Genomic DNA, 23347 nt, shown 5'->3' on the forward strand with positions numbered 1-23347 from the left:
AATATTTCACATTTTACCATGATTTTTGCTCTCGATTGATATTGCTTTATTTTCGTGCAATATGTATTATGATGTAATTATTTAGTTTTGTTAATGATGTATATTATTACAAAGTGCTGTTTTTGTTCGGCCGATATAATTCCATACTGTATGTGTTATATCCATTGATGTGTTTCCTTTTCTATGTATTTTATATTACTAGTCCATGGGTTGAAAGGTGTATGTTCAAAATAACTAATACTGTGTTCATGTTCATGTATTTAAGCTTTTTAAAAAAATATGTTCAGCGCCTAGAGATTGATAATGTAACGTGCTTTATAAAAATAAAATATTATTATTATTATTATTATTATTATTATTATTATTATTATTATTATTATTATTATTATTATTATTATTATTATTATTATTCGGACCACTTGGATCAAAATCGGAGCATCACGTTTCAAGAATATATTATGAGTGTTATTAAAACGTTTTTAGTAACCCGTCATTTTAACGTTGTGTGTTCGCTGGATAATGAGAGGAATACATTACACAGATTCGACTAATTTAGAAATTATTTAGGGGTTTGCATAAGCGGGCATTTTTGTTTTATACAAATTAGCACGTTTTCCCCATTTCCCTTTTTCACATATTTTGGAGATACTAACAATAGCCAAAAAATGGCGTTCTAATTGTGTCTAGCTCAAACGCAATTTATCTCGTACTAAATAATGAAGACTAATACATTTTGCTCAAGTGCATATCAAGTTGACAGCATCCCCAGTCGAGTTGGGTAAATATCCCGGGGCTTCTACTAAGTAGCTATACTAGGGATAATGTATAAAAAAAATTAACTTAAACGGTCTAACCAGATTACATTCCTTTAAGCTTTGAGGTATACACGATGAAACCATAACCTTAATCATATCAACAACATTTAATGATAATGCTTCTTTACTCACAGGGTGTCCCAAATAAACAAAACTCTCATTGCATTCTCTTTTTGTAAGCATATCACCTCAAAAATAATCGCAGCAGAAACACGTTATTTAATGTTCCTATATTATTGAGCTTTATTAAAGCATCAAAAATCAAAAAACAGAATTGAAATCGGTCAATGCATTGTGATGTAGTGTCAATTTAAAGATGCTCGTAGATGGAATGAAATCCTGCCACAAATGGCTGTAATGACAACATTGGCACATTTCGAGATTTTGAAGGTTTATTTGGACGCTTGCTTGAAAAAGCAGCGTTAATTTAAATATCACATGTTACATGCCTATCTTTCCTGACTTCGTTAAAGAAAACAAAATTAAAAAATCTATCATTGAATATTTATAATAAATTAACCAAATATACTATTTTAGCAACTTCTGCAGACAAATTAAATCTCAAAAAATGACTAAGTTCAGCTAATTAATATGCAAAATTGATGCCAATAGAAAACCGTACATGATATAAAGGTGCGGTTTTTTTGCACACATATGTATACAAAGTTCTTTCAATTGATAACAAAAAATACACAAAAAGTAATTAATTATGCAAATTAAGTAATTACAGCTAATTATGTATTCATAATATTATTATGCAAATTAGGCACGAGTAATTTTGGTGTTTTTTTCAATATTTAATGAACGTCTGTTCATTCATCATACATGTTTTAAGTGTGATCCTGTTATGAGGTTGAATAAATGAACTGCAGTTAATTATTTAAAAACAATACAAAACAAATAAAAGTTATATAATTTTCATTTTTACTGTAAACATGGTATGTGTCACCATTATTCAAAGCCAAGTCCGAAAAGTAAAAATAAAAATTCAGTTGCAATGAGACTTTAAATTAACATTTTGTTATCTGGATTAACATGGGAGGACAATCGGTAAAAGGAACAGCGATTCTACTGTACCGCGTATACAAAAATAGTATGGCCTTGGACACACACAATGGCTTAGAGCTATTGTGGTTTGGAAAATTACTCCCTAAAAATATCTTTGATTAACGTTTTGCTTCAACTAGTTTTAGGCAAGTGCTTCATTCGTTGTCGACGGAAATAATTTACATGCTAAGAAAGATTAGTATTTCCGCTAAATGGTGGTAGGTCCCTTTATATCAATAGGCCTATATTTACTGATTTATGAGCGATCTTCAAAAATCCATAAAAAACAGGCAAATTTTGAGGACCGATGTTAGCCTCGGAAAGGCTTCACACACCATATATTAAAATTTAAACAATTTGGATACATGAAGCATATGAGGAAATTCATTTATCGACATGGATGTTTTCTAAAATTGGCCAAATTTGAAGCGCGCGCTTTTCAATTCACTGTTATGCTTGCATGCACAGTGTAGCAGAATAAGTGTGCAGCCACTGTGACATACCTACTTTTTGTCCTATATATTTTTGAAAATATGATCAAATATATTTTGGTATTTAAAGAATTCTTTAATCGTTAGCTTTAATAAACCAAAACTGTATTCGTCAAGGAAGCAACCAGGTAGAGGGCAGAACAGCATTCATCCATTTTGCCCACAAATTAATGACACTAAACAAAATCCATAGCCCATAAGCGCACCGGTAAAGCCTATTCCCTAAATAAAGTTGTTATTTTATTAAGTTATCATTGAGGAATGTTTGATATTCATGCACGTGTACTCATTTTCAATCTTTGAAGTAGCCAAACCTCTTCCATGGACAGAGTGAAAAACGCATATCTTCAAAAGGCGATTGAAAAAGGGCTGCAAAAAGCTAAGCGGCTATGGGGCAAGCAAATCCTGCAAAAACAGCGCGAGGATAGATTGTAAATACTTACGCGTGCTGGTTTTAAAGGAAACCTTCCTTTGAACTTCAAACTTGATATCACGTATTATAACATAACTAAAGCGAGGGTGATAAGGTCATCACGTGATTATAAAATAATGAAAGCGAGGGCGAAAACAGGGTGATACATAATGGAACAAGAAAAATGACTAGACGTATTATAATTTGCAATGTAAAGTAATTGCAATGTTTTATGCTCTTAGGGTAATGCGATTAGTAGTTCCATTCGTCAGAAGCGGTTAGATAAAAAGGTAAAAGATAAAGAAATAAAATATAGGTCGAGAGGCACGGCAGATAATTATGTGTTCCATGTATTTCCGTTATCATTTTAAAGTACGAATAGCACTCACAAATGTGAAAATCAATCAATTAGATTAGTGGTAAACTTCAAAGTGAAACCATTTTGTCTGAGTGACTAGTGTCGATATCGATACATCCATCATGTCTGTTTTAGTTGGTATAATGTATTACCAATATTTTGCTGTGCATATTTGTTAAACGATATCTGTATATAATTTGAAGTTAAAACCAAAATAGTTCCATAACATTCTAAGACTGTAAACATGTGTTATTAAGGATTTTAGTGGAACTTTGGGATTTTTGGCCGCCATGGCAGGGATTCAGGAAAAATTTCGAGGTGGCCCGTGGGCTTTTTTAATATATATTAGACTTTATTTCAACACGGAAAGCCCAATTCAACAAAAGTTGTTCTTCCTTGGGGCCGTGCATAAACAAACATACATGTACAAAATAACAAATAATTACAAAAGCTTATTATCTAGACTTAAACATATTACAAACTCAAAAGTATTAATTGTCAAGTCAAAATGATACTTATGGTTACATACATACCATGCTTACAGGCATGGCTTTATGATTTTTTAAGATTATTTTTGAAAGTATACAATGTTGGAGAGTTTTGGATATTATTTTCTAGTTCATTCCAGCTTACAGCACCTCTATATGATAGACTGCGCTTTTTGTACTCTGTTCTTGGCAGGGGAATAGTTACATTGCTTTGGCTTTGACGAAAATTATAGGTATTGTTTACGTGACTGAAAATATGACTCAAATAAGGAGGTGCAAGATGATTTAAGATTTTGTAGGTTAAAATTAAACAATTTGAGTTTTGTCTGTCAATTAATGGTTTCCAATTAAGTTCAGCACGGACATCTATGCTAGGTGTGTCCCATTGTGCACCACAGATAGTTCTTGCAGCCCTGTTTTGAATAACTTGAAGTTTCTTTGAAACAGTAACACCACAATTTCCCCATACAACATTACAAAAATCTAAGTGCGGCAGAACAATAGCATTATACACAGTACATAAAATATCCTTAGGGAGACTATTTGCCCTGCATTGTTTGAGCATGAACATACCTTTTAGACTTTTTTACGTACATTATTGATTTGCTCATTCCAAGTTAATGTGTCATCAATAATTACACCCAGATGTTTACATTTATTAACTTTCTTTATAGTTACACCATTTATGTTGATAGATAATTCAGTAACACTGTTCTTAATTGTATTGAGTCTTTGTCTAGATCCTATTAGCATAAATTCAGTTTTATCAGTATTCAGACTAAGTTTATTACTTTGTAACCAATTATTTATCATTTTTAAATCATTATTAATACATTCCGTGATATCTTTTGACGAGTTAGAGGCATAGTACAACACAGTATCATCTGCATACATATTAACTTTACAATGAGAAACATAATTTGGTAAATCATTTATATAAATGAGAAAAGCTAGTGGTCCGTCAATTGAGCCCTGGGGCATTCCACAAACAGTTTCTTTAAAGTCTGAGAGAGTCCCATTTACAGATGTACATTGGGTGCGACCAGAAAGATAACTAGTAAACCACTTAATACAATATTCACCTACTTTATACATTTTAAGCTTACTCAAGAAGATATTATGGTCTACGGTGTCAAATGCTTTCTTCAGATCCAGCAGACATAATCCAATTAAATTACCTTTATCAATTTCATTATACCAGTCCTCCGTGATGTTTATAAGAGAAGAAGAAGTGGAGTGAGATGGCCGGAAACCAGATTGGTTTATATTAATTAAACAATTTACATTTAAGTACTTGTACAGTTGATCAAACACGGCCCTTTCAATAATTTTAGAGATTACAACTAGAATTGAGATAGGTCTATAATTGCTAGGATCATTGGGATCACCAGCTTTAAATACAGGAATCACCTTTGCACGTTTCCAGCATGTAGGAAAAGTACATGATGCAAAATAATTATTTATTAAATAAGTTACAATTGGTGTGATTACTGGTGATGCTATTTTCAGTAGTCGAGATGGAATGTTATCTAAACCAGTAGCTTTATCATTTGCTAACTTATTGAGTTGATTGAATACATAGTCATTTGATACATTTACAAATTCAAATGTGACTGATCAGTTTGCTGCTTTTCATTGACTTCATAATTACAAAAGTTATTTTTAGCAATCTTACTTGCAAGTTTAGGGCCTATATTGGCAAAAAAATTGTTCAATTCATTTGCTTTATCCTTAGGTTCAGTTAGTGCCAGGCCATTTTCAGAGTTAATAACAGAGATTTTTGTATTTTTACCTTTAGATGGAACAATATGCCGTAGATGTTCCCAGCTTTTTTAATATTATTCTTGTGAGCATCAAAACCTTGTTTAAGAAACTCTTTCTTTTTATCTTTTATAAGTTTGTTAGTTTCGTTTCTAATTTTACGGAAATTTTCCCAGCATTTGTTATCATTACTTGATTTAATAGCAATTTGTTTAAGTTTGTCACGTTTACGCATCATATTTAGCACATCATCGGTGATCCATGGAGAACACTTTTTACGAATTCTATGCTTTTTAAAAGGTGCATGCCTGTCAATTACTTCAAGAAATAATTTTTCAAATAGTTCAGCTGAAGTGTTAACATTACCAGTATTGAATACACTATCCCAGTTTGTTTGACACAAATCATTTAAGAAGTCAGTTTCATTGAATTTCTTGTAAGAACGAGATGTTCTGAAGTTATGTTTATCTGCACGCATTTTATCATCATCATTTTCATTTGTTGGTTCATTACATATCCTGTGTTTTTTACCCCATATTGCATATGATATTGAATGGTCACTTAAACCAACATGAATTACTCCAGAATCACATATCTTAGAAGGATTTGTTGGTTATCCTGGTTGGTTCCTTAATTAGCTGTACAAGGTTCATATTACTACAAATTTCTTTGAGTCTATTTGTATAACAATGCGGAGTGCTTGTTAATAGATCACACTTTAGATCACCCATAAGTATATAATCTTTACCTTCTGACTCAACTACTTGAAGAAGATGATTAAGATGATTGAATAGATCAATAGCTGACCCAGGCACTCTATACCATAATATAACTATAATGGGCTTCTTTTTAAGAGGCATTAGTTCAATAGTAAGCAGTTCAAGTTGATTTGAAACTAAATCATCTCTTACTTTGTGAATACAGTTTTTGTTTACATAAAAAGCTACACCACCACGCCTATTTTTAACATAATTTCCATTTAGTACTCTATCATGTCTATACAAAAAATAATTATCAATATCTATAATGTTATCTGATATATGTTCATTTAAGAAAGTTTCACCAAGTCCCATTACATCAATGGGATTATCATTAATCCTTTCAACCCAAGCAACATATGTGCTAAGTATGGTTCCTGTAGGATAAAGTCCGCACCTGCTATAAAACACTAACAGAAATTACATTTTTTCCCCACCACAATTTTGGCACCACATCGAGCAAATTCTAAATCATTTTCCCCACAATAATACCCTAGGTAGCCTGGAAATATATGACAATATTCCTCAATTCAACACAAATCTTACTTAAAGGCAGATACTAATAGGAGAACAACAAATTGAACTTTGAAAGGACTTACAGCTGCGTGGGGGATGAAAGCGAAGATTCAGACACTAACGTTTGTCAGGGGATTTGTCAAATCCTTATTTCTCGTTCCAATGGCTAATAGTGAAATTATTCACTTGATTTATTGAGAGCGACATGTCGGTTCCTTGTTATTTTCTTCCTGTTCTGTTGATCTATTTTCCTTTCATAGGCCACCATGCTTTGTATACAAATGTTAAAGCTTGGTTTGAGCAATTGTTTGAGCCTGGTCCCATCAGAACCGAAACATGTGTCTGTCCGGACCGATGGATTCCATTCGATTTTAAGCAATTCGTTTTGACAGTTTTAGTTCTAAAGGGAATTTCATACAATCTAGGGCTATAAATGACCCAGATGGGGTCAGTTACATTAGACGACCTTGGTCAATCCAGCTTTCCAGAATGTGACCTCCGTCTGAGAAAACTTGTTGACAAATGTTGCTGATTGGCCGGGGCATTACATGCTTTGGCCATAGTGTGGTTGAATGTTGAATAAGTTACTACATTCGCAGCTGAAACAGTAGAACCGATTTGTTTAACGAATCTGTAGCATAATGCATGACAAAATCAGAGTATACATTCAATTCTTGACAGTTTTTGTTTTCAGAGCTTACCATATTCTTTCAAGACGTAATATTCAACTGTTTTACAATAGGTTTTTACAATTACCAAACAACCTTAATCATATCAACAACATTAATGATGATGCTCCTTTATGGTTGTTATACCATACTCTAACAGTGATATAAAATTATACAGGGTGTAACAACACTCTTATCCTCCGATATAGAAATCCTTAACCAACCTTAACCAATCATTGTTTACGTGACCCTCTCTTCTAATAATTGGTTAAAAGCCTTCAACTTTGCCACTGTTTAACATCTTATACAATTATTGCTTAAACCTTAACCCAATAAATGCTTAAATGCTTTAAACATTTGCACGTTTAAGACTTTAAACAACCAATTGTTTAAAGATTTTAAACGTTTATTGCTTAAAAGACGCTCGTCTTAAACAATAATTGCTTAAATAGTATATATATATATATGAATAGGTCAATATGATTGGGACTTTCTTTCTTTCTTTCTTTTTTTATATTTTATACTGAAACATAATTCATGATAGATTTGAAGTCATCAGATCTTGGTCAGCTGTGAGATTCGTTCAAAAATACAATTTCATGCATAAAGTATTTTGGTTTTTTTTTATGAGTTCAACCCGCTATGTATCCGGGCAATGAATCCGAGTAAAAAAATTAAAATCTAGTATAAGCCTTTCTCTCTCGCATGCATTACGATACAATGCTAAAATACAATGCATCAACCCTAATAAATTCACACACTCGATACGGTATCCATCTCGTCTACATAGCTTACTATTGTACGTATGCCCTATACTGAACATCGCGGTACACACATTGGTGATATACATGCACCGTGCACGTAGAACAGTACAGCACAGTATCGCTAGAATGTCAATCCCAATGATGTTGTTAAATCTAGCAAATAAACCCATAAATATCCATCCTTTATGTCTCAACGATGTCTATGCATAACTTATCAAACGAATCTCGAGTTTGGTGCAACCTGATTGACTCAAACCTACCTATTTGAACGAAGTTTCAGGAGACCATACGCAGCACGACCAGCATTCACTCGTGGCCGCCATGCTTTGTCATTTTAAACAATAATTGGTTAAAATTCCGCGGCGCGAGAATCGACGAAATGTATCGTTAAAGGGACATTCAGCATGTTCTGGTAAATTTCAATGTTTCAATGTTTGCAAAAAGACTTGCATAATAACCGACCATTATAGTACAAACTAGATATGAAGAAAACTATTTTGGCGCGTCAAGTAATCATGTCTGTTATGCCCAGTGCGTTCCAAGGTCCTGCCTTGATCACATTAATTAATATTCCTTTATTAGGATTGCAGGCATTTGCCGCTATAAAATTTAGACTTACTTACACAGCCGTGACGCGGCGCGAGAATCGACGAAATGTATCGTTAAAGGGACATTCAGCATGTTCTGGTAAATTTCAATGTTTCAATGTTTGCAAAAAGACTTGCATAATAACCGACCATTATAGTACAAACTAGATATGAAGAAAACTATTTTGGCACGTCAAGTAATCATGTCTGTTATGCCCAGTGCGTTCCAAGGTCCTGCCTTGATCACATTAATTAATATTCCTTTATTAGGATTGCAGGCATTTGCCGCTATAAAATTTAGACTTACTTACACAGCCGTGACGTTAGTCTTCTTCTTCTTCTTCTTCTTAAGTTAGACGGGCAGCCTAACTTATTTCTTTCTTGCCATTTCTTTCTTCTTTCTTTCTTTCTTTCTTCTTCTCACAATTTGCTACTACTTCCACATCCTTGATCGGATTTCGACCAAACTCAGTCACAAGCAGTACTAGGTGGCTGGCTACAAAAATCATGGGTTGTTTAACGTCAGAGGTCATCCAAGGGGTCAAAAAAGAAAAAAAAGGTCATGTTAACCGAAAATGCTCCGATTGAGCTGAAATTTAAATGCAATGATCCTTAGGACATTCTAAACATGTTTAAACTATTTTAAAATTTATTTAAGGTCATTAAGGGGTCATAAAGGGGTCAAAGGTCAAGTTTTTTTCAAAATGCTCCAATTGAGCTGAAATTTAAATGCAATGATCCTGATGACATCCTAAACATGTTTAAAATATTTTAAAATTAATTTGAGGTCATTAAGGGGCAATAAAGGGGTCAAAGGTCAAATTTTCAAAATCCTTCAATTGAGCTGAAATTTAAATGCAATGATCCTTATGACATTCTTTACATGTTTAAAATATTTTAAAATTCATTATTTTGAGGTCATTAAGGGGCGATAAAGAGGTCAAAGGTCAAGTTTTCAAAATGCTTCAATTGAGCTGAAATTTAAATGCAATTATCCTTGTGACTTTCTAAACATGTTAAAAATATTTCAAAATTCATTTCAGGTCATTAGGGGTTATACAGAGGTCAAAGGTCAAGTTTTCAAAATGTCAGCTTTCCACGATCAAGGTATATTAAAACGGCAATTTATGAAACAGTTTTATTAAAAGTAAAACTATCCAGCACCCAGCACAGTATTGCTTGATCAGATCATCACAATCATCCGCCTAACTTACCTCGTGCCCTTGCAAAGGGCACAGTTGCTCTAGTTCTTCTTTCTTTCTTCTGTCGACCTTTACATTTGCTCTAGCACTGACATGCGTACACCGATTTTGACCTAACTTGGTCACAATCATCAATGATCATGCCCCTACATGTCACATAAAATTTGTGGGGTCAAAGGTCAAGTAGGGGTCACAGGGGTCAAAAACGTGATTTCAACTCAAAATGCTACTTCTCCCACAAATTTAGTAGGACAGTAACGCCACTTGCACACATGAATTGTTATTACCCAATGTCTGTAAATCATACACAGATTTGAGGTCAAAGGTCATTAAGAGGTCACTTCCGGTATAAAACCAAATTCCTTCAACAAATTTTATTAGTTAAGAAAAACATAGGAGAGTGACGGTATATGCACACATGAATTATGTTAACCAAATGTATATGTGGTATTTTTTTATTTGGGGTCAAAGGTCATTAAGGGGTCACTTCCGGTATAAAACGAAATACATTCAAAATGCTACTTCTCCCACAAATTACATAGGACGGTGACGAAACTTGCACACATGCATTGCTATTACCCAGTTTCTATGAATCATAAACAGATTTGAGGTCAAAGGTCATTAAGGGGTCACTTCCGGTATAAAACCAAATTCCTTCAAAAAATTTATAAGCTAAGAAAAACATAGGAGAGTGACGGTATGTGCACACATGAATTATGTTTACCTAATGTATATGTGGTATTTTTTATTTGGGGTCAAAGGTCTTAAAGGGATCACTTCCGGTCCAAGACAAAAAACATTCAAAATGTCCCTTCCGTCACAAATACAATGGCGGAGTGATACTATGTGCACACATGCATTGACATAAGGCAATGCCTGTGGGGTTTTCGTAGATTTGGGGGTCAAAGGTCATTAAGGGGTCACAACACGGCTGTGTTCGTGGTCTTAGACCACATCTAAGTCTAGTTTCTTCTTTCTTCTGTCGACCATTACATTTGCTCTAGCACTCACATGCTTACATCGATTTTGACCTAACTTGGTCACAATGATCATTGACCGTGCCCCTACATGTCACATGGAACTCGTGGGGTCAAAGGTCACGTAGGGGTCATAAAGGTCAAAAACGTGATTTCAACTCAACCACAAATTTCAGACTACGTACCAACATGTTGCTCCCTCCTAGTAGAAGTGAAGTCCATGGAAGACAGCTGAGAAATGCAGCCCATATCTCCAAATTGCTGAAAGCCCCATTCCCTACTACATTAATCTGTTGAATAAGCAGTAGTAGCTTGTGTGCTGGTGGTTTCCCATTGTGCCCTTTTGCATATCTCTGCTGTTTTTTCATGCCAAGTTGCTTCTTTTTTTTTGCTTTATAATTATGTGTATTTGATTTCTTTCATAGTATTTGTTTATTGTCTCTTGTATAATGCAATTCGGCCGTTTGGCCGCGATGTTGTGCAGGTTAATAAAATCATATCATATCATATCATATCATTTCGCAGGAGAGTAACGCCACTTGCACACATGCATTGTTATCACCCAGTGTCTATAAATCATACACATATTTGAGGTCAAAGGTCATTAAGGGGTCACTTCCGGTATAAAACCAAATTCCTTCAAAAATTTGTATTAGCTAAGAAAAACATAGGATAGTGACGGTATGTGCACATATGAATTATGTTAACCTAATGTATATGTGGTATTTTTTTGTTTGAGGTCAAAGGTCATTAAGGGATCCCTTCCGGTATAAAACGAAATACCTTCAAAATGCTACTTCTCCCACAAATTACATAGGACGGTGACGCAAATTGCACACATGCATTGCTATTACCCAGTGTCTATGAATCATACACAGATTTGAGGTCAAAGGTCATTAAGGGGTCACTCTCGGTATAACACCAAATTCCTTCAACAAATTTTATAAGCTAAGAAAAACATAGGAAGGTGACGGTATGTACACACATGAATTATGTTTACCTTATGTATATATGATATTTTTTTGTTTGAGGTCAAAGGTCATTAAGGGGTCACTTCCGGTATAAAACGAAAAACCTTCAAAATTTTTTATTTGCTAAGAAAAACATAGGACAGTAACGGTATGTTCACACATGAATTGTGGTTACCCAATTCATATGTGGTATTTTTTATTTGGGGTCAAATGTCATTAAGGGGTCACTTCCGGTCTGAGACGAAAACCTTCAAAATTCCCCTTCTGCCACAAGTAACATAGCAAAGTGGTGCCACGTGCACCCATGCATTGACATTAGCCAATGTCTATGGGCGTTTTCATATATTTTGGGGTCAAAGGTCATATAGGGGTTATAACACGGCTGTGTTCGTGGGTTAGACCACAGCTAAGTCTAGTCTTTCTTCTTTCTTCTTTCTTTCTTCTGTCGACCTTTACATTTGCTCTAGCACTGACATGCGTAAACCGATTTTGACCTAACTTGGTCACAATCATCAATGACCACGCCCCTACATGTCACATGAAATTTGTTGGGTCAAAGCTCAAGTAGGGGTCACAGGGGTCAAAAACGTGATTTCAACTCAAAATGCTACTTCTCCCACAAATTTTGTAGAACAGTAACGCCACTTGCACACATGCATTGCTATTACACAGTGTCTATAAATCATACACATATTCGAGGTCAAAGGTCATTAAGGGGTCACTTCCGGTAAAAAACAAATTCCTTCGAAAAAATTTTTTAGCTAAGAAAAACATAGGAGAGTGACGGTATGTGCACACATGAATTATGTTGACCTAATGTATATGTGGTATTTTTTTATTTGGGGTCAAAGGTCATTAAGGGGTCACTTCCGGTATAAAACCAAATTCCTTCAAAAATATTTATTAGCTAAGAAAAACATAGGAGGATGGCGGTATGTGCACACATGAATTATATTTACCTAATGTATATGAGGTATTTTTTTGATTGGGGTCAAAGGTCATTAAGGGGTCACTTGGTATAAAACCAAATATCTTCAAACAATTTTATAAGCTAAGAAAAACATAGGAGAGTGATGGTATGTGCACACATGAATTATGTTTACCTAATGTATATGTGGTAGTTTTTTATTTGGGGTCAAATGTCATTAAGGGGTCACTTCCGGTCCAAGACGAAAAACATTCAAAATGTCCCTTTTGTCACAAATAATATGGCAGAGTGATACTATGTGCACACATACATTGACATAAGCCAATGCCTATGGGGTTTTCGTAGATTTTGGGGTCAAAGGTCATTAAGGGGTAACAGCACGGCTGTGTTCGTGGTCTTAGACCACAGCTAAGTCTAGTTTATCTTGTATCAGAATACGCTTGCAACAAAACGATATATTCACACACTCACACCCCCCCCCACACACACACACACACCCCCACACAAACATATAGTTTTGAGTATAGGCCTATAGTGATGAGAAATTCATAACTTTCACAAATCATGCTGTTTTGTCAAAATAAATATTGTTGCAATTTTCATTTGTTATTTCAAGTTGATTGCGCCACATCATGAGAGATTCCGTTGACCATGCCCACAAAATCTGTAAATGTCCCTATAAACAACTAGGATTTTTCCGTAACTAACCCACTTGCTTAAAGGCTTTAACTTGTGAAAAGTTAACGGATCTTAAACTTTTCTGTTTAAAGCTGTTAAACCAAATTGTTTAAAAGAAAACATGTGCCTTTAAACAGATATTGGTTAAAATCGTAAGCAATGTTTCGTAAACAGCGCAATCTTAACTTCTCCGGTAAGAGTGAAGGTATGTCATAAAAAAATGGATTTAATAGTATGAATTCCCTTCAAACAAATACCAGAAATGATTTCAAGTGGCGGTCACTCAAATCTCAATTCATCTCAATGCAACTATGTGCTTGAGGAATGTGCTTTGAATTGTCATTGAATTTTCAATTATATACAACTACTGAGGCATTATTATAAATGCAAACTTTATTGTCCAACGTTGAACAATAGGATTTTGCCTGGATATTTTGAAAGACAACTCATAGCTGACTTTATAACATCGCTGAGCTACAGTAATTGGTTTTTAGCCAATGATATAAAACTCCGGGACAAGCGAACTACCTTATTGGTCAAATACCAATCACCCACCGAGCGCATAGTTTATATTCAGCTTATTTTGTAACTTAGCAGCTATACTCTCAGTAGCCGGCGGGGAATTTTATAGAGCCATGTAATTTGCTGCAGGTCGCATTTCTATTGGTTCGTTAATACTGCCTGTACAAAATAACTATTTACCTGGTGTGGATGATGTGCCAGGGCAAGTCAATGAGTATTGGAGTGATGTCAGAACGTTTGTTTGTGCGAGTGATAACTCAAGAACCACAAGACCTACAACAGTATATCTGAGAAATTTGAATTCTTCTACCCGCTCGCTGTTACTTATATCGAACAGTGACATATACAAAGCATGATAGTCTTTCATTTAAATGAGCATGATTGTTTTTCACAAGTTTCGCCGTCGCAAATACCTTTTTTCACCAGGTTCGCCGTCGCAAAACCAAGGAAAATGTTTATTAATATAATTCCCGTCGATCATGCCACTGTTTTTCCATGTTAGCCTTTCTGTTATCCGCTCATGAAACAGTATCTTTACGTTGGTAGATTTCAATTGGGTTTTTTTTTTGTATCTATTACATGTAAGACCATATCTTATTTGTTACTAATAGCCTACTAAAGCAGAATTACGGATTTATGTATCAAACCTATGTCACCGATGAGTGAGCAGGAAGGAAAATATTACATTAACAAAAGTGGAATTATTGTTTTTTGTACTTCGAGTGGGTTTGACCTGACTTTTCGGCTAGTGTCTAACATCAGCTTCTTGTCCAAAATAATTCCAAACGTTGCCAGCAATCAGCTCAATGAATACTGTACTTGTGTCAGAACAATCTAATTGAGATGCATCAATCCGCCTATGCTTCCAATATGAGTACCGAAAGCCAGTCTCCTCAAAGTGCAAATTGATATCCTGAATGCTGTCGACACACCTGAGGTTGTTTTTCTTGTGATGCTTGACCGGTATGCAGCATTCAATACTATTGATCATGTTTTGTTATTATAATATATTGAAAGCAGTTCGGGGATTTCTGGCAAGTCTCTCTAGTGAATACGATCCTATTTAGATAGTCGAGTGTACCGAGTTCAAATACGCATTGTTTATTCTCGTATACACAAACTGGACACCGGGGTTCCTCTGGGTGCGTTGGGTTTTATTTGATACACATCTCCTATTGGTAATATCATAATTTTATAAGCATGGACTTTTTGCCTTGTTTATATTGATGAAACGCAATGTAAACTCAACCCAGAAAGTATCGAAACGATTATAGATGGTCAGATATATCGGGAACTGAAACACATGTTTAATGTATATAAAGCGCAGCTTTCTCCTGCGCATCTTGATACCTCTTTTGTTGCTCTACGATATTATTTGATCGAGTTATGGGTGCTTGAGTGGCTTCAAGTCGGATTTTGAAAGTTGCACTTAGTTCCTATTCAAGTCAAATTCGTTCTTCGTGTACATACACACACAAATAAAATAAAACAAACAGGCCAAAGGACACCGATGTGCTCTGTTTACTTAACCATGAACTTTACTTTATTTATACAATACTTGCTACCCTTTACTTATCTCTGGCAATCAAGCCTGGCACAAACTTAAAAGGCCTTCGGCGCATTCTGCTCAGGAAATGGCGAGACATTAACCAAGGAAAGATAAGACATCTTGTTCAGAGCATGCGACGACGAATCCAGGCAGTGATAGGCAGTGATGGTGGGCACATCAAGTATTGAGACGTCAGAGATAAGTAAAGGGTAGTAAGTATTGAAGTTGGAATTCGAAGGAGTAATGTTCATGGTTAAGTAAACAGAGCACATCGGTGTCCTTTGTCTTGATTTTGTATATGTGACGTCACAATGTTACTCTTTTCCCCATAACTCCATAACAGTACATTATAGATATGTCAAAGTATTTTTTTTTCTGAATCCTTATTACCAGCAGATTACGATGGTGTAACTTTTGAACAGGTCTGAGTAGTTTTGAACTTTAATTTATGTGCAAAGTTCAATGATCTTTTTCTACTAGAATGAGTGTACTGTTAAAATGCCTCCATAGCCTACAGTACATAAATTAAATTAGCGCTATAAGTACTAATTCATCTGCTAAACATGGCAACTTTAACATGATTTGCACGATTGTAGTGTATGTAAACTGAAATCATTTGCACTTAATTGGAATCAATCTTATTGAGGCGCCTTATTATATGTTGTTTATGTGTATTATAAAAGCATATTGGTAATTGATATGTCTAGGCATTTCATATTTCATATTTCATATTTCGCTCATTCGATAGAATAAACATTTAGGTTCAAGCGATTCAAACGTGATAAAGAGATGGTGACAGAAAAACAGCCATAAATGATCCATAATCGTTGCCTCCTTGGAGGGGAAATAATTGTCTGAAATGTGCTACATCAATTATGTGAGAGTGTAAAGTCAACATATTTATTCGATGTTACATCTTATACCATATACGGCCGAACTGCTCAAGAAAGAAAACACAAATAATCAATAGACGCAGATCATTCAACGAGCGAGGTGCATTATATGTTTCGATGGTTGATGGTCTGTTTCACATGAGTTTACCGTTAATGTTCATTAATGTCATTGAGAGACGCATCAATATGGATTTTTATGGCTATTTATGGCCATCATTTATATTCGTAATCACTCGTTTATAGTCCCACTAATTTCTTTCAGTTGAAAAAAATTCTAACTAAAACCCTATGCTAAGACTAATTTTCCTCAGAGAGCACGAGACATATATTTGAATCCAACCAAAAGTGTCCACGGGCCAAAAATAAAAGTCCAAAATAAAAATGTCTCCACAATTTTTCATTTGGCCATTTATTGAGGGCATGTTGGCCTTATAGGAACCGAAAGTGCCATCACTAATCTTGAAAAATAAATCCAGGACGTGTGATAGTAAATGTGACATCAAAACCCAATGTTACCTACGAATACCACTAGGATGCTTTCACTATCGCAATACAGCTCAACTGATCATACTTTTCCTACATTCGACCTTGCATGATTCTTGAGTTGACACAGTCATGAAAATAACTATAGATACTTGACAGACCATTAGTAGCCCAGTTCTGAACCTTTTTATTGATCATTCATAACAATAGGTATCTGATGGATCAGTGAAGATAAGAAGGGATTATAATATATCCGTAACCTTGATATTATAGTACATCTCGAGGAAAAAGTGCAATGGACATGTTTTCATTTTATGTTTCAAATATCCCGCGCATGAAAATTAAGTATTTAACCCAAAATGGAAAATGGAACAATTTATTGGAAATCTGTTTAACAGATTTTTGACATCTTTTCTGCACTGTATTATACCTAAATTAAAATTTTTATAAATATTCAAAGAAAATATAGGTCATCCAAAAAAATTAGATTTTTACACATTTTGGGGCAAAAAAGGAAAAATAAGCAAAAATATCAAAATCTGTTTAACAGCTTCATTCATCAAGTCATAACAAACGGCCTACATGCTTAATTTCTAATAAAATATTGAAATTGTGAAAAATATAGGTATTTATTGATTTTCATGTTTTTTCTTGCAAATATGCTAATAATATGCAAATTATGAAATTGCAAAATAAAGTTTCTACATAGCATACATCTTTCAAGTGTGATGTTCAAAATGACAGACATCAAAAAGAGATTCGATGAAATGTAAAGGTGTAGTAACAATTTTGGCATGGACTGTCTGGTCAGGAAAAGTACGGTAATTTGAGCTGTACTAATCAACCTGAAACAAATGGAATATTCCCATTAACACTTTTTTCGTGTAATGTAGACCACGGGGTGTCAGGAAAATGCTAGCTCAACCAGAAAATATTTGTTTTTATTTTTATAACGCGATCAATATGATCTTAGTCAATTTATGCTAGTTTATTTTTGAAAATGAAGTTTAGGTCAGTTTTTGTATTTTATTTATCAAATTAGTATGAATAAATTTACATATTGTATAAGAACGAGTGGGATATCTGTTTTCAGGAATATTAGGAATTATACGCATACACCTAATGCTTTATAAAAGGATAGGTGAAGAAACCCGGGTATTCGTAGGTAACATGAGCGATTTAACAATTTCTATATTGAGTTTAGAGGTTCAAATTTTGCTATTATGATAATGAATGAATAAAATGGTAGTTTTTAGATCTCTTTCAGATGGTACATCCAAATGAATAAGTGCTTTTACCTTAGATCAAAAATCTTTTGATGATTTTGAACACTTCATTTTGATATACAAGTAGTTAAACAGCAAATTTACATAATAAATAATTGTTGAATGAATCCGTATATGGCTAATAATATTGTCCGGGGGTACCGCTTAAAGTTTTTGACAATTAATTTCCATTGGTAGGGCACTTCATTACACATGTCGTGTATTATGCTGTATTCGTAAGTAACATTTCAGTATTTGTAGGTAAGAATTAGACTTTTTGTGGATATCGCAATCAAATCTTCATTTTATAAAGCACTTTGAATGTATTATTTTCTTTAAGTGCGTTTATTGATACTTGAGACCCTATCATGTATATTCAATGTCGGTTCACAGTGGTTGAAAGATGATTGAAGTGAGAAACAAAGGCACTAAAGTGACTTTCATTTGCTTAATTGTACACAAACCGTCATTGCAGACTTGTAAAGTCCATCTTGGAGTCAGTTACGTCTTGTGGCCTTTCGTTTGAGGGCAACTATAATTAGCTTTATACTAGGGTCCACCACTGTGTCGTCTAGATCATGAGAGAATGATAACAGTCGTTTTTGTCCATGGTATTCGTAGGTAAACTTAGCGAAAACGTCAAAAGTTACCTTCGAATAAACCAATTTGGACACAAATTACTCAGAAACCAGAAGGTAGGTAAACGTTTAAAATGAAACACACATGACAGCTGACAAATCCAAGTATTTATCCCCTTCTAATCTTCTTCGAATCTGATTTTTCTTTTAAATGAGCAGACCGTCGTCTATTTCAGTACATATTTTTCAACAATTAAGCCGTATTCAGTTTTGCATGGTGGGCATGTATGTGAATTCGCAACTTTCATTGAGATATGATTTGATAGCAAATATACAGGCCTTCGTTATGTACCAATATGGGCATTGGCATGAATGGCGGTGTTTCACAATACTGTCATGATTTCAAATTGTATTCGTAGGTAACATTCGGTTACCGAAATTTACCTACGAATACTTGTTTTATTGTTGACATCTCAGAAATATTTAAACGCAGGCTATTGAAACTTGGTAGAAATAAAGAGTGTATTACCCTGCACCTATTGCTTAACTATTGTTTACTATTCTCTCAGTTTGTGGAAATGACACAGCTTTTAACATGTATTCGGAGGTAATGCATATTTTTTACCAAACTACCTTTGTGCCATTTAGAATTTCTGGCAGCTAAACACAATAATAAAGATGTCCGAATGCAATGCATTTCAGTATTGGACATATCAAAGCTTGTATCAATTGCGGGAAAGGGAAGGCTATAGCCGAGGCTATAGCCGCGGAGCTGAAAGTTACCCTTACCAGCACCCTACTACCATCTTAAGGGGCTGGGTTTCCCACTGGATGTTTTCAACATCCTTTGGGTGCTCCATGTGTTTTCCTGCTTATACTAGTTCTTCCTCCTTCTCAGCATCCAGTTGTCTAGGGCTTAATATTTAGTTTTAGTCTTCAGCTTCGTTTGCATGGTAGGACAGAATACCTGTTTCAGGTACTTCTGTAGGGTAGAGACACCTGAGTCTGGAAAAAATCGAGACTTCACCGATGCCGCTGAGGGGTACATACACACAGATCTCCTCGGCAGGCGACCAGGTGTATCCCCATATGATTTAGTATGGGTGGCAACTGGACTAAATGCTGAAACCTTTCCTTTATATCCTCTATGACAGAAGGAGTGGCGACCTCTGTCTTATTCAGCCATTGACAAGATATATGAGTTTACATTTAAGCACCAGGGTTAAAGCCCCTGCTATGAAGTCTGGACCATCTAAGTCACCGTTAGACTATGCTAACATCAATGACGGTTTGATCTCAAAGCCAGTTGATACCATCCCTGGACGGACCAAACTTGATGCAGATAAGGATGGTCAAGACAAATTTGTACAAAGGAAAAAAACATTTACCATCAGCACTTTCAACATCAGAACTCTCAACTCACTAGCCAAAAAAGAAGAACTTGCTCATGAAGCCGCACATTATGGCATTGACATCATATGTCTGCAGGAACACCGGATTTGTCACAATGACTCCCTCTTGCAGGAAGATCTGAATGGATACAGATTAGTCACCTCTTCAGCATGGAAGAACCAAAGGAATGCTGCCACTGGTGGAGTAGGCTTCTTAATCTCACCAAGAGCCATCAATTCCTGCATGTCCATTATTAGTCATAATGAACGGATTATGGAAATTTCTCTGCTGGGCAATCCAACATCCACAGTTCTCTGCTGCTACAGTCCACATAACGAACAACCTGAAGAAGCTGTTATCTCCTTCTACCAAGAACTCTCTTCTACAGTTAATGCCATCCCAGCTCATAACTTACTTATAATTGGAGGAGACTTTAATGCTCAGCTTGGGCCATCGGATGCTCTCTTCACACCTGCTAAAGAAACCAATAGAAATGGCAACCACATGAAAGACTTCCTGCAGGAACATAACCTCATAGCCACAAACACAAGGTTTCAAAACCGCATCAACAGATTATGGACACATAGGCGTCCTAATGGCCAACTAGTTCAACTAGACTTTGTCCTGGTAAGAAAGAAGTGGATCAACTCAATCAAGAATTCACGTGCATACAGCTCCTTCGAGGGTGTGAACTCGGACCATAGGATTGTTTCATGCAAATGTCAAATCAGCTACCGGAAATGCAGAACTTCCATGAAAGACCCAATGAAACGTATTGACTGGAAGAAGGTTACCAGAGACATCATCCTGGGTGAGCAGTTTGTGGTAGCAGTCTATAACCGCTTCAGTTCTCTACACGATGAGCTACAAGAACCCAATATTAGCACCACTTATGATACCTTAGTTGCGGCTAATGAGGAAGTTGCACTGGAGATGCTCCCTAAAAAATCAAAGCAGTCCTACAACATTGCTGCATCAGACAAAGTCACTGAGGCAAGAGATGTCTTAAAGAGTGCATCTATGAAACACAATGCTAGATCCACCCGAGCCTCACAAAAGCTCCTCGAATCGGCTAAAGTTACTCTTGATAAAGCCTACACAGAAACTCTGGAGTCCTCTATTCAAAAGAAGACAGAGGAACTTGACAACCTCCATCATGAATATAAACATGCAGCTTCTTGGGAACTCCTCCGGGAGATAACTGACACCAAATCTGCTCCTGTGGTTAGAGTGAAAGGCAATACATCTGAAGAGCGTCGTGACAACTGGTTTCTACACTTTTCCAACTTACTTGGGAAACCAGAGCAAGATGTAAACCTTGAAGATACGTTCTTTAACAGCAATGTCTCTGACGATCTCCCAATACACACTGGTCCATTTACTATGGAGGAACTGCAAAAGGTCTGAGCAAGCTCAACAAGTCAAAAACACCTGGTCCTGACAACATACCAGCCATTGTTTGGAAAAACCCACTCTTCCATCAGCAACTGCTTGATTTCTGTAATGAAACCATGAAGGGAAATAAGCCAAAAGCCTTGTCAAGATCCACAATTATACCTCTCCCGAAGAAAGGGGATCTTTCACAACCATCAAATTATAGAGGTATCACACTGTCAGCACTTGCTGCCAAGCTGTATAACACTATGCTGCTCAACAGGATTTCTCCTCATCTAGATCCTATTCTCAGACGTAACCAAAATGGTTTTCGCAAGGGTAGATCAACCACACCACAGATTCTAGCCCTTAGAAGGATAATAGAAGAGCTTAAAATCTCAAAGAAGCAGGCATATATTGTGTTTGTTGACTTCTCAAAAGCTTTCGACAGTGTTAACCGGAAGGCCATGCTGCATATTCTTCGTAATTATGGGATCCCTCAGGAGATTGTGAATGCTATTGCAATAATGTATGATAATCCTTCAAGTTTTGTACAAACAGGTGATGGACCAACTGAAGAGTTTCTCTCTACTGCTGGAATCCTGCAGGGCGACACCTTGGCACCTTACCTTTTTGTGATAGTGGTAGACTATCTCCTCAGACAGTCGATAGACACTGACAAGTCCAAAGGGATTGACATCATGCCAAATAAGACGAGCAGAGAGAAGAACAAGTATTTAACCGATCTTGACTACGCAGACGACATCGCTTTAACAGCTACGTTATCACAAGATGCCCAAGATCTTCTGTCATCTTTAGAAGATGCTTCCGCCAAAGTTGGCCTCTTTCTCAATTCCAAGAAGACCGAATATATGTGTATTAATGGAGATAAGAACCCAACTCCACACCTTTCTCGGGATGGCACACAACTCAAGGAGGTGTCGGACTTTAAATATCTTGGTTCATTTGTTGCCGACAGCAAGAAAGACTTTCTGACTCGCAAAGCTCAAGCATGGAAAGCTTGCAACAAACTGCACACCATCTGGCAGTCCAACATATCAAGAAATACCAAGCTTGCCTTCTTTAGAGCCTGCATAGAGAGCATCCTCTTATATGGAAGTGAGACCTGGACAATGAAGAAAGATCTTCAGGACCGTCTTGATGGTACCTACACCCGGCTGTTGATGAGGGTTCGAAATATATCCTGGCGTGAACATAAAACCAAAGCAGAGATCTATGATGGTGTTCCACAGATGTCCTCCATCGTTGCTCAACGGCGAGCCAGATTTGCAGGCCACTGCTACCGTGCAAAAGACCAAATAATTTCAGATGTCATCTGTATGAGGCTTCCACGAACATGTAGAGGAAGAAGACCATTCAACTACATCGACTGTGTGGCAAGGGACGTCAATCAAGAAATTAATGACCTCCCAAATCTGATGGCTGATAGAGATTCCTGGAAAAGAATTGTAAACTCTTTCTCGGATGCGTCCGCAAGATAGATAGATCAATTGCGCATTTATTAGTGATTTCCAATTTTAAAGATATATTAGTGCTATGAAAAATTGTATTCGTAGGTAATGTAAAAAAATACCACTCAAAAAAATTAGCACAAAAATTCATAATTATGTACAAATATGTGAAAAATTGAACAGGCAATCTTTGAATACACACCTTTCAGGAAATCAATTTAGATTCAATCCAATGACTTCTTTTCATAACTGATTTAGATGTTTTTAAAATACCTTAAGAAATATTTTGAAAAAATGGGTAAAAATAGCATGTTTTGGGGTCTCTGTGTCTATGTTTTTCACAGAAGGGGGTCTTATTATATATGGCGCGAAGCGCATGATCAAGGCGAATAAACACA

The 23347-nt window shown here is 35.8% G+C and overlaps 1 protein-coding gene across 1 annotated transcript; it reads left to right on the top strand.

The window, feature by feature from the left end:
- Window positions 1-19830: 19830 nt before the first annotated feature.
- LOC140140424 (uncharacterized) lies at window positions 19831-21510 on the top strand. The gene has a single exon (XM_072162185.1). It carries the CDS (start codon window positions 19831-19833, stop codon window positions 21508-21510), a length of 1680 nt encoding a protein of 559 aa, XP_072018286.1.
- The last annotated feature ends 1837 nt before the right edge of the window (window positions 21511-23347 follow it).

Source organism: Amphiura filiformis, chromosome 19, assembly GCF_039555335.1.
Source record: "Amphiura filiformis chromosome 19, Afil_fr2py, whole genome shotgun sequence".
NCBI lineage: Eukaryota > Metazoa > Echinodermata > Ophiuroidea > Amphilepidida > Amphiuridae > Amphiura > Amphiura filiformis.